Source organism: Sipha flava, unplaced genomic scaffold (assembly GCF_003268045.1).
Source record: "Sipha flava isolate LNK unplaced genomic scaffold, YSA_version1 176_pilon_pilon, whole genome shotgun sequence".
NCBI lineage: Eukaryota > Metazoa > Arthropoda > Insecta > Hemiptera > Aphididae > Sipha > Sipha flava.
The window spans coordinates 57,702-70,516 of record NW_020272062.1 but is presented as its reverse complement, the minus strand read 5'-3'; the positions used below and the strand labels follow the sequence as shown (position 1 = coordinate 70,516).

Genomic DNA, 12,815 nt, shown 5'->3' with positions numbered 1-12,815 from the left:
GTGGTGCAGTACATAAAATTTTGAAAAAAAAAAACAAAATGCATCCGTATAAACCTGAGTTTATCCAACATTTACGAATCGAAGATTATAAACGTAGATTACAATTTTTGTCATGGTTTAGCGTTAAATTCGAAATCGACAATTTATTTTATAATAGTATTTTGTGAACTGATTAATCTAAATTCACAAACAATGGTATAATGAACAAACAACACAATAGGTTTTGGGACGATACAAATTCACACTGGTTCCGAGAAATTAACTTTTAGACAGTTTGGGGTATAAATTTGTGGTGTGGATTAATTGGTGGAGTATTTGCGAGTCTTTATTTTTACGACGGGGAACACTTACAGGTAAAAGATATCTAGATTTTCTTGTTAATCAATTACCATTACTGTTAGAAAATGTTCTATTAACCACGCAAAAAAGTATGTATTTTCAACAAGACGGTGCACCAGCACATAACGCCATCATTGTTAAACAATATTTAAATGACTTTTCCTAACCGATGGATTGGTACCCATGGAGTAATTTCATGGCCAGACAGATCTCCAGATTTGACCCCATTGGATTTTTTTTTATGGGGGCATTTAAAAAATGTTTTATATGCGGACCCACCTATTAATCTCCAAGATTTAAAAACAAAATACGACTGGCTTGTAATAATTTGAGAGAAGAACAAATAAACGCTGCTTCATCAACGGAATTTATAAAACGTTTGGAATTGTGTTTGAAACATTAAGGTGGAAACTTCTAACAATTTATTAGATAGAACTGTAGAAATTAGTTGTAAAAAAATAAATCTTGATTCCAAATTCTAAGTGTGTACAATTTTATAGTTTTCATTGCCTTCAATTAGCTATCTTATTTCAGAATAATGAATGAAAAAAATTGAGAGTAAATTACGATAAAAAAAGTGTTTACTTATATCTTATCTGTGTGTAAACAGGCATTTAACAATATTAGATAGTAATAAGTGACATAAGTTGAATTTAGTTAGAATTTTGTCAAAAACAAATTACTCGTAAATATTAAAGTTCATCCTTAAATTTCATATGCAAATTTTATAATTAGGAAAAAAATTTTATACATAAATTGTTTAGAAAAAAATACTCTATCTGAAAATGTAAAAAAAAATTGGTGTTACTTTAAAAAAAAAGTAAATTGTATCGCGCATGTGCGATTCGAAAGTGTAAAAAATTTGAAATTTATCTAAAAATGTGTATTTAAGTATTATATATCATTCAGTGAAAACCCCATTTCAATACAAGGTCATCGAACTGAAATATTTAGTGGTACCTCTTAGCGTGAACACACTGTATATATATATATATATATATATAATAACTTTTTCGTTATTCCTTCGTGATTTTCATTTATTTCAGTTAACTCGAATACTTGATTATTTGGTACAACTCATTGTATATACTGCTAATATACGTAATATAACCAAGGTTAACTCTAATTAAAAAGATCATTTTAAAACAAACAGTATTCTGCAATTAAAAAGCACCGGAAATTATAACTAAACACATTTAAATATTGGATTAACAAAATGGTAAAAATAAACAAAAACCATAAAAAACATGGTAATATTATTATGTGTTCTCTTATGACATTATTTATACTAGTTATACGTATATACAACGTATATTATTTTATTATACAGATGCTTTTATCAATCTCATTATACGTACATTGCGGAAAGGTGTATAAAACCCTTACAAAATATTCACGTTTTAAACACAATCACTATTGTTTCGTGTTTCTTGAATTTGTAGAAAAAAAAAATACAATTTTAAATTAAAAAGTTAAGATTATTTTAAATAATAAGTTATTTTATAATATTATATAAAATACATATAAGATATTAGTAAATAATTATGTTATTTTATTATTATAAATATACATGAAGAATTAGTTACAACTATATAATACAAATTAATGTTCACTTTATCTATACCTTCGTGCCAAGTTATTTATGACTTTTGAACCTTTTTTTTTGGGGGGGGGAAGAGGGTAAAGATCCAGGAACCCTCTCCTTTTCAAAAATATGAATCTGGATGTTGAATGCGGCTGCCCACTGTGTGGTCTTGATCTGTTTGACTAAACACGAAAAAACAAAACGATATTGGACATTAGCATTATGTTATAAAATATGTACACCCAATGTCGAATCACATGTACTGTAGTCGAACTCATAACTTCACTTTACATCCTTATAATGTTATATAGTTGCACGGTCCCAATTCCCAATGTATAATAAATAAATATTATTATTATGTACCTTGTAGGGTGAATTCGCGTTAGCTTGAGTTTTCAAAAACTTTAAAGCGTTGAGAATTGCACAAAAAAGCTATTCCCTCAGGACTTTACTACTGGTATAATTTGTACCTTTTTTTAATTCTTAAACATTAGCATATTAAAACTTTGACGGTTTGAGTCTTATATTAGTGGTGTATGTTTAAAGTTATAACGTGAACATTTTTATTTAGTGAAATATTTTATTTATTTTTCAAACTTTCATAGTGTGTTATGCTTTAGAAGAACTTTTAAACAAAGTATTTGGACTATAATGTGACTCGAATAAAATTAATAGTTAAAAGTGTTCATGAAGAAGATGATGTTTTAAAGTCCAATTCTTAATTTTATTACAGATAACACTGGGCCTTTTTATCTAGATAAGTAAGAAAAATATAAAAATAATACTAATTGATCTGGCTTATTACGGACTTTCAGCGAATAGATCCTACTGAGATTTAAAACATGATAATTTAACAGCTATGGTCGGGAGGCTAATGTATATTTTGGTATTTTCAGTATTTTTTTAAATACCATTGCATGCATTTATACTAATATAATATACGTAAAGCTTATATATTATATATAAAGTTAAGGCTTTGTTTACGCAGCCATGATAGCTTGGTACTTTTACAACTCTCGAACTCTTGTTTCAGATTTCATATATCAAAGTCACGCCTCCGAGCATACGAGTGCATCGATAAAATCTATAACTATATATGTATATATGTATAAAAGCTAAATACCACTCACTCACTGATCATCACTACATCTCAAAAGCAACCAGTAGCGGCTCGTGAGTAAATATTCTGGGGAGACTTAAATTATATAACATAAATTTCAAATAACAACGAACAAGAAAAACCTTTTTTATTGAAAAAATGAATTATTTTAAATATTATTATTTCATTTAATATTTAGTTAATATTTTTAACTTAATTTAATACTAAATTTGTTTATAAACTAATTCAATTCTTCGATCTTTTTTATCTGCAAACTCATCAATAACATTGTCTACAAAAGTTGGATCATATGCCATATCACCCAGTAGATTTTTTTCAATCGCCAAGGATGATAAACTTGAAAGCCGATCATTGGTCATTGTGTTTCTAAGAAAAGTCTTGATACGTTTTAATGTACTCATAGACCGTTCACTAGAAGCTGTCGTAGATGGAATAGTTAACACTAACTGACAAAGTTTAGTCACCTGAGGATAAATATCTTGATGTAAATCACCTGTAAATTTCAAAGGAAAAATTAAATATAATATGAAAATTAATGATATTTAGTTTGAATGAATTTATTATTATCACTTACTTTTTATTATAAAATCTAGGAGTTCATGAGGAGGCAAATGTTTTTTATCATCCACATAAATTACAGCCAATTCATTGCGTAAACGATTTGCATCAAAAGTATTAGGGTACTGCTGTAATAACTTGATGAACTTTGCCTCAGGAAATTGAGTGTAGTAGCTTATAAACATTTTTTCATTTACAATTTCTACAAACTCTAGTTTTGGAAAGTCTTCAAATCGTATGTTAATTTGGACGATTAATGAATCTAGAATATCATATGTAATTTTACGTAATTCGTTTCGTTTTTTGTCTTCGTACTCTAAATTGTTGTTTAATAGTATTGCTTCGTCACAACAGTTATTCACATTTGTATCATTTCTTAAATCGGTCAAATTTTTTTTTAAATTTTGAATTTCAGGAATGCAAGATTTTATATTCGAAAGTGATTTTAATTGGAGAAAGTTAAATACATGATCTGTGTATAAAAAAACTTTGCCAAACAAAATCAAGAAATATACGAAGTTCGCATCATTTAGCTTATCATAAAGACCAGATGCTGTACAAACGGATATAGGGTCCCAAACTGGTTCTTCAGTTACATTTAAAACAGCATTTTTGAGGTCTAAAAATGTTTTTTATTGTAAAAGCAGATCTTGAATGATAATTCCATCTAGTGTCAGATTGATTTGAAAGTTTAAAACCTTGTTCTCTTAACAACTCACTTCTTTTTGTAGACCGACTAAAAAACGTATGGAACATAGTTAGATTGCAAATAAAGAGTTTGATTGATTTTATTGTCTTCGCTCCGTGTAACAATACCAAGTTCAACTGATGTGCGTAACAATGAATAAATAATGTATTTGGATAAATTTGCCTTATAAGAAATTGTACACCACTTTTTTCTCCCGACATAATCGATGCACCATCATAGGTCTGACATATAATTTTATTTCCAATTTTCCACTTATTAATTTCAGATAAAATTATATCTGCTAATCCAGAGGCTGTTTTATTCTTTGAAACGTCAAAATAACCAATAAATCGTTCTACAATTTTTTGTTCTACAACATACCGAAAAATTATGCTCATTTGGTATCGGCACGATGCATCAGTCGTTTCATCTGCTTGAATAGATACGTAATTAACTCTTTGTATTTCATTAAAAATTTTTGAATTTAAAACGGAAGTAACGCATTCAATCAAATTATTTTGTATCATCTTAGATGTCCCTTTAAATATTGCCGATGACAATAAGTGCTCTTTAAGCAACTGCTCTTCTTGAGCCAGTAGTTCGAGTAATTCAAGATAATTCCCCTTATTTAAAGATTCATTATTTTCCCGGTGGCCACGAAAAGCAAGTTCTTGTTTGCCCAAAAAACAAACAACATGTATCATACGTGCTATTAAACGTCTATTTATACCGACCTGTTCGTTATGTTTTACAGCAGCAAGTCGTCGACCTTCTGAAATCACGTGTTCAATTCGGACTTTACCCAATAGATGAAATTTTTCTTGAATAGTTAAATGTTTTTGGGAAATGGCGTGTTTTTCTGATTTCCTTAAAAAATTTTTTATTGATGACAATCCATTAACACTCCATTCCTTTTCCCCTCCAAATATTACACAAGTAAAACAAAACGCTTTCTTTCGTTTATCACAACCAGTAAGCCATGGAAATTTATTATACCAATTCTTTTGAAATGTTCTAATATATTTACCGTCTTGACATGTTAATAATAAATGAGGAGTTGGGCGATTAAGTTTAATTTGATTTTTTTGTTCGTATGTTAAAGCATTAAAACCACTGGTTAGTAAAAATTCTATTATATTTTCTTTTTGCATTTTAAAATATGAACAAATGCTGAAATGCTTATATAAATGTAAAATTTAATAATAAATGTTAGACGGATATACGTATAATAATTATTAAATAATTAATAAACCGTGAATAAAACGTCTAAAGCTAGTAAAAATAATTAAATACGAGCTACACGGCGCAGCGGCACGGCAATTACTGTCGTGAACCCAGGTTCAAAAGCGTTTATGATACGCAGCTTATTCACCTCGGCTCCCTCCGACCAACTAGCCATGTCATTACATGTTACGTTTGCAACTGACGGGCTTCAGTTTCATTGAACTGGGACTGTCGTAATGAGCCGTAATTACCCGCAGAATGACTAAAATAGTATTTCTATCGAAATAGCTATTAATAGGTTTTCGATTTTGTGACTTTCAATTTAATATAATAATAAACAATGAAAACGATATAATAATATATTTTAAATACAAATGAAAATATTTCTATACATTATTATTTTTAATTAATTATATTATTTACAAGTAGCTAGTTTATTTTTAAGGGGAGAAGCAGTCTCAAAGTCTCCCCTGACGAGCCGCCCCTGAAAGCAACAGACCGTAAAAACTTCAAATATGACATAGTAGACGTGCGTTACGCCAGCACCGCTCATTAGGAAAATTTGATTTTTTTTACTATCAATAATTAGCACGTAATTAGCATGAATTTGCATGACCAATTTCGCAATTTGCATGTCATCCATTTCTCCAAAATCGCAAAAATTAACGGGCGGTGCTGGCGAAACGTTTCGCCAGCACCGCCCAATCGCAAAAATGGAATTTCATATATTTTTTCATAGCAATTACTTAGCACGCAATTAGCATGAATTTGCACGGCTATCCCCGAAATTCGCTCGATCGTTGTTTCCGTGCAATAACGTATCCAAGAATTTACGCGTTTCGCCAGCACCGCCCAAAATCGAAATTTTACGAATTTCTTTCTTTTGAGCTTTTTTGTTCTTTAATATTTTAAGTTAGATTTTTACTATAATACTATAGTGATTATACTATTATTACGACACCACGGCCGCCCGCGACAGTCTCCTAGTGATGACGGTAAGTGTAATATAGATGCGGCGGGGGGATTTATTTGTTTATCTCTTTCATGCACAAGATTTTGAGTATGCTCCACACCCTTGTTGCACGAATATATACGTGTATACATATATACGAATATATATATTCACTACTATTTTGTATTTAGAATTATATCCAAATATAGATTTTAGAAATGATACAAAAAAAAAAATTATAATTGTAGGAAGTTACCAAAAGTGGGACAGCGTATTTCATTCTATTTTTGACGTAATATGTACACAAATATAAGACATTGTGACTTGTTATCAGGTATTATTTAACAGTCTGTTCTGTTGTTCACTCTTTTGTGAATATATTTTCATTATTAAAGTGCTTTTTGATTATTTTATCTATAAACTACTTATAAAATGAAAGGATGAAAGCCTTCCCTTCATCCTGATGTAGTAGTTGAAGCAGTGCTTCAATTTAAAGACCGAATAATTGTTAAAGATAATGGTGAAAAATGTAAGTTAACTGCTGTTTCTTTTATTTGTAAAATGTTTATGTTACCTTTCGCCGTACAATATAATATTTTACTCATTTAAACAAAGTGAGCATTAAATATGAACTAATCTAGATAACTAGATAATTAACCTAAATAGATAATTAGGACATTTTTTAGGAAAATTTAATACAGAGTGCCTTATAAGTTTTCCTTATCGGATATAAAAAAAAACAAAAAGTGTAAGTCACAATTGTATTTTTATAAGTGCATAGAGTTCAAATTTTTACGAAATATGTAAAATTCACGAATATATGCAAGTGATAGTCGTGCAAATTAATGCTAATTGCGTGCTAAATAATGGCTATGAAAAAATATATGAAATTCCATTTTTGCGATTGGGCGGTGATGGCGAAACGTTTCGCCAGCACCGCCCGTTAATTGTTGCGATTCTGGAGAAATGGATGACATGCAAATTGCGAAATTGGTCATGCAAATTCATGCTAATTACGTGCTAATTATTGATAGTAAAAAAAATCAAATTTTCCTAATGGGCGGTGCTGGCGTAACGCACGTACATAGTAGTTCCTCTATGCACAAACGGTTAAAACGAAACGGTAGTACTGTAACTGGAGATTGATAAGTTCGGGCAGGATACGATGAAAGGTTAGAGGTTGCATTCGTGTTGCTTAGATTATTATAGTATATATATTATCTAATTGTATTAGTTTTCGATACAATTTTCTCCGGTATCGGATAGTAACACCAAAAATTATTGGGCGAGTCCGTTTTCGATCAAAATCGTACCTTTCCCTTTTCGGCTGATTCACTTTTCCACCAAATTTAAAATAAGACGATTCCCTTTTCAACTAAAACAAAAATTTATATAATAAATTTAAAATAATAATATAATGATGTACAATGTTTGATTATGATGGAAACTATTATAATATATTAATGACGATTCAAAGTTTTACTCGCGTAGTGAGGTTATAGGTTCACATACAGAGCATAATCCCATTTGCAACAGTATCAAGGTTTCTACAAAAACTAGGTTAGGCTTAGACTATAATTCTCCTTGGGGTGAAGCCCCATCCCCTCGAGAAGTGCCACCCAGTGGCACTTGAGTTTACGAATAGAGCCGGCAGTCGTAAAGAGCGAAGTCATAAAATTTTTAAAGTTACGATTTTTCGAAAACAAAATGCATACAATTTTCATTACGATAAGTGTTCAAAACTGGATAAAAAATATCGTTCTCTTTTATATTAATATTTTAATAATTATTGACAACAATTATACATCATTATTTTAATATTTTAAATTTATTTTATCAATTTTTGTTTTGGTCGAAAAGGGAATCGGCCTATTTTAAATTTGGTCGAAAAGAGAATCGACCGAAAAGGGAAGGGGTATGTTTTTGGTCGAAAACGGCCATGCCTAAATTATTTTTACCCTTCCAGTGAATGAGGTTTCATCTTAATAAGAATAATAAAAATCTACATTCGTTTAACTGCGTTACGACAGAAACTTTCTAAAATTATTAATACAGGATACCCATTCGGTTAAATGAGCGATTCTATCTGCAGTGGCGACAAAATGTGTAGGTACATATATATATTATAATCGAACGTAACAGACGATTACAACGTTGCAGTAGCGAAAACAAGAGAAATAAAATTGTCTCAAAAATTATTGTTATCGAGCACTTGTGGTAGGTAAGTGTACATGTGCTATGGTAATACGTGCACCGGGCCCGTGTTACTTACGAGACTTGGCGAACATATTGTTATTATAACTATTATTATTACTATCACCGTTTTGCGGTAGCAGTGAAAAGCTATACCGCAGTCGGTAAGTGACAGGGTCGAAGCCTGCGTGACATTACTCGTCGCGGCGTCTCGTCGGACGCGATTAATACCGTTTCCGGGGAGACCGGCGTCGCGCCTGGCGTTGAATAATCGCACGAGCATAATTCATCCCGTTCGCGGGGTTGGAAGAGTGTCGCGGGCCGGATCTACGGGCAATCAAACGCGAACATTATAATATCGTTGTCGTAATTAATACGCGTTTTGCGCGAAGACAAATCTACGGCGTTTAATACGCCTCCCGTCTCGTTAATCATCCGATGACAGCGACGCCGGCCGATTTCCCGAGTAATAATAATAATATAAACAACAATAACAAATACGTGTTCAAATAGGCTTGTCCGGGAAAATTGGAAAATTTGAAATTACTCCCGTAGAAACAAATATAACGTGCTTACAATTTTGTTTAATTCAAAACAGAATCCTTATCGATAATAACCTACATCAAGGTCCAAAAGCTAAAAAATATCACGTCTTACAACTCATATCCTTATGATCGTGTATCCATTCGTACGTACACTTCCCCGAAAATAAAATCGGTAGTCTCCAGCTTCAGCTCCTGTACGATTTGGACATTGGAGGCGTTGGAAATATCACAATTAACGTTCGTCGTTTCAATTTCAGGATTATTAACTCGTCCGTACTAATTTTACGGCTATTATTAACTCTTAACGACGCATATGATGTAAATTCTCTTTTCTACAATAAAACTGTGCAAGTACATTTTTTTTACTATTGTGACGGTGATTCTCTGGAAGACCCTGTATTATAATATATGATTTTTTAGGTCGTTGCACATCTGTTCGATACGGTTTTTTCTTTCCTCGAGCGCGAAAAAAAAATTCATTACGTTCTGGTTTGACATTATTACACTCTATACAACCTTCAACAATAATTTTATTCAAATGGATTAAAAATGTTCATTATGATTTGAAATAAACTTTTTTGGAGGGATGGTGAATTGATACACACAAAAATCTTGACAAATATATGCTTTATGTTTATTTTAAAAACGCCCAACAATGATGATATTCAATAGGATTTTTTATATGTTACTAAGCTTAAAAAATATGAATAATTCCAAAATATAAGACCGACAATATTACTAATAACATAGTATTATACTCAAAGAGACGAATTTTTCAAAATACCTATGCAATTTTCTAATACATTCAAAAAAATCTCTAAACCGTACAATTTCACCGAATAAAACAATTTAAACACCATGTTTGTGGACAATTTCAAAATAATCAAAATGTTAATCTACAAACACCAGCTCTGAGAATATAATTGATACATGAGTTGAACTATAATATACAAATGTATATGAGATGACATTTTGTAATTTTTTCATGATTTTTGTATTTTTAACTATCACTTATTAAAAAGTAGCTTGAATATTCTAAATATGATTACAATTCCTTTATGCTACATGCTTAAGCATAAAGTAATAAAGATCGAAAATACCTTTGAGTTGATATAACTTAATTTTATACGTTTTTAACAGCTGATTGTTAAAACAAGATATAATTCAAAATTTTACAGTAATCATGGCATCGAACGAAAATTGTTTTTTGACCATTATCTAAGTAAAAATACAAATTATTACCCTCCATGTTTGCGTATTTCAAATGCTCAATGTATAAATTATGCATTAAAAGTCATAATATTTTTATTCTATAGTTAACTAGAGTTGTAATAAGTTTGTTAGAAAGACATTTCAAGTTGAGATACCTTTTCAAAATTACTTTTTTTAAGGTTATTAAAAGTTTGAATGAATTCAAAAAGGATTACTTATAACATGATAAAAATTAGTATGTATCTTCTTTGACGCAGCTGTATCTTATATAATATTAATACATTATATACATCGATAATTTGACAAGACAAAACAATTTACTCTTTTCTCATAGAACTTATTTAATAAAACAAACAGTACAAAATGGGCAGGGCACATTCCCTCCAAATTATATTTTGACTGATACTCTTATATATTAAATCAATTTTTATTACAAAACTCAATAGTAAAACGTGTTTTGCACAATATTTTTGTTTGATATTCATATGGTCCATATTGAACTCTGCAATGAATTTAATTTTGTTGACTTGTATTAACATTAAAATAAAATACGATAGCAACAATTTAATAACTTCCCACCAGTACCGATGAGGTGAAGCGTTATCATATAATATTTATACAGCACAATATAACCTGTATATATAAAATAGTAAGCTCACTGTACAATCAACGCACAGCTTAAACCATTCAACGGATAGGGCTGAAATTTAGCATACAGATAGCTATTATGATGTAGGAGTGCGCTAAGAAAGGATTATTAGAAATTCAACCCCTAAGGTGGTTAAAAAGGATAAAATAGATAAAAATGTAAAAGGTTTTTTTTGTTCTGATTTTTTAAATTTATTTTTGTATTTTTTTTTTTTATTGTCTTAAACTTTATTTTTTGAATTTCAACCCCTAAAAGGTTGAAAAATGTAAAAATAGAAATAACCGCTAACCCGGAACCGTTGAATCTATAAGTATGAAATTTGGTCAGTAGATTCGTTGCATGATGCATACATTTGTAAGAAAGGATTTTTCAAAATTCAACCCCTAAGTGTGTTAAAAGGGTTAAAAAGTGTAAATATGGGAAAAATCACCTAGCCAAAACCGCTGAAGCTATGAGAATGAAATGTATTGTTTATATATGCATTTAAATATTATGTTTCACAATTTAGATATCCATTAAGAATGGATTTTTTAAAATTCAACCCCAAGGAAGTTAAGTTAAAGGGTTAAAAAGTGTAAAAATTAAAAAAAAAGAAAAATTTCTTAATCAATTTGATTTTAGCGAAAGTTAGAAGTACTCGCAATATTGCCTTAGCTGTAGCATCTTCTAGAATCACAGCTACACTGCTCGAGGGTGGTCGAACTATCCATGCTACCTTCAAACTAACACTCAATCTAACAACTTCGACCACTCCCGTTTGTAATATATTAAAACAAAGTAATTTGTACAAAAATAATAGTGCGGGACGAAATTACAATGGAACATAAGGGTGGTGTTGAGGCTTTAAATAGATATCTAAAATAGTGATTTTCAACATCGGTCCGCGGACCAGTACCGGTCCGCGATAAAAAAATGCCGGTCCGTATTGTATTGTTATATAATTTATTTTTAGTGTAGTGTTGGAAATCGTATTTGGATTTAAATTGGACATAAATTGTGCTTAAAAGAACAAGAACTTTTGTTAGAGTTATCGTCAGATGCTGGCCAGTGGTGCACAGAAGATTTTTGACAAGGGTGTCAAAAACATATATTTCGAGGTACCCACTCACCCCCACCAGTAAAATCTGAGTTTAAGCATAGTATAACTCTTATTTCTAAGTGTTTTTGGTTTTTTCTTACTAACAAAGATACTAAAAATCAAATGTTTTAAAATAAACCTAATATTAATTATTTTTCAATTTTTTTGGTATTAATTTATAAGTTTGTATAGCATAATTTTTGGGATTGAGCCCTACTACTTATTCTCATATGACGCTTTAGTTCTAGGGTAAACATAATTAGTATGTTGATTTGGATAGCTGAAAAATTGGTTAGTATTAAATTAAAAAAATATTCATACAAGTTCACACATAACTAGTCGTCCACCAATTCCCTGAGGAGTGTCAGTTGACACCCCTGACCTCCCCTGTGTGCGTCACTGATGTTGGTCTACAATCTGAACTTAAAACTATATGTGTAACCAAATTTTGGGTTGAACTTAAGGACGAGTATTAAATGTTTTTCGAAAAAGCAATGAAAATTCTTTTTCCATTTTATTCGACATATTTGTATGAAGGTGAATTTTCCGGAATGACCCATATAAAAATCAAAACTAGAAATAGGCTCGATGGCACACATAGTCTACGCGTAGCTTTGACTTATACAGTGGAATCAAGATTCGATAAAATAGTCACAACAAAACTAGTACAAC

General features: G+C 30.6%; 1 protein-coding gene across 1 annotated transcript; it reads right to left on the bottom strand.

The window, feature by feature from the left end:
• Positions 1-3,233: 3,233 nt before the first annotated feature.
• Positions 3,234-5,441, bottom strand: LOC112680391. Its single transcript, XM_025550477.1, has 4 exons — positions 4,672-5,441; positions 4,322-4,338; positions 3,619-4,221; positions 3,234-3,537 (listed from the first exon to the last, which is right to left on the bottom strand). Exons 1-4 carry the CDS (start codon positions 5,439-5,441, stop codon positions 3,248-3,250), a joined length of 1,680 nt encoding a protein of 559 aa, XP_025406262.1. The 3' UTR covers positions 3,234-3,247.
• Between the last annotated feature and the right edge of the window lie 7,374 nt (positions 5,442-12,815).

Excerpts from the sequence above, each read along its gene's own strand:
- LOC112680391 (XM_025550477.1), bottom strand. The coding sequence starts at position 5,441 with ATGCAAAAAGAAAATATAATAGAATTTTTACTAACCAGTGGTTTTAAT. Across the intron at positions 3,538-3,618 it reads CCTAGATTTTATAATAAAAA|GTGATTTACATCAAGATATT; the intron begins GTAAGTGATAAT and ends TGAAATTTACAG.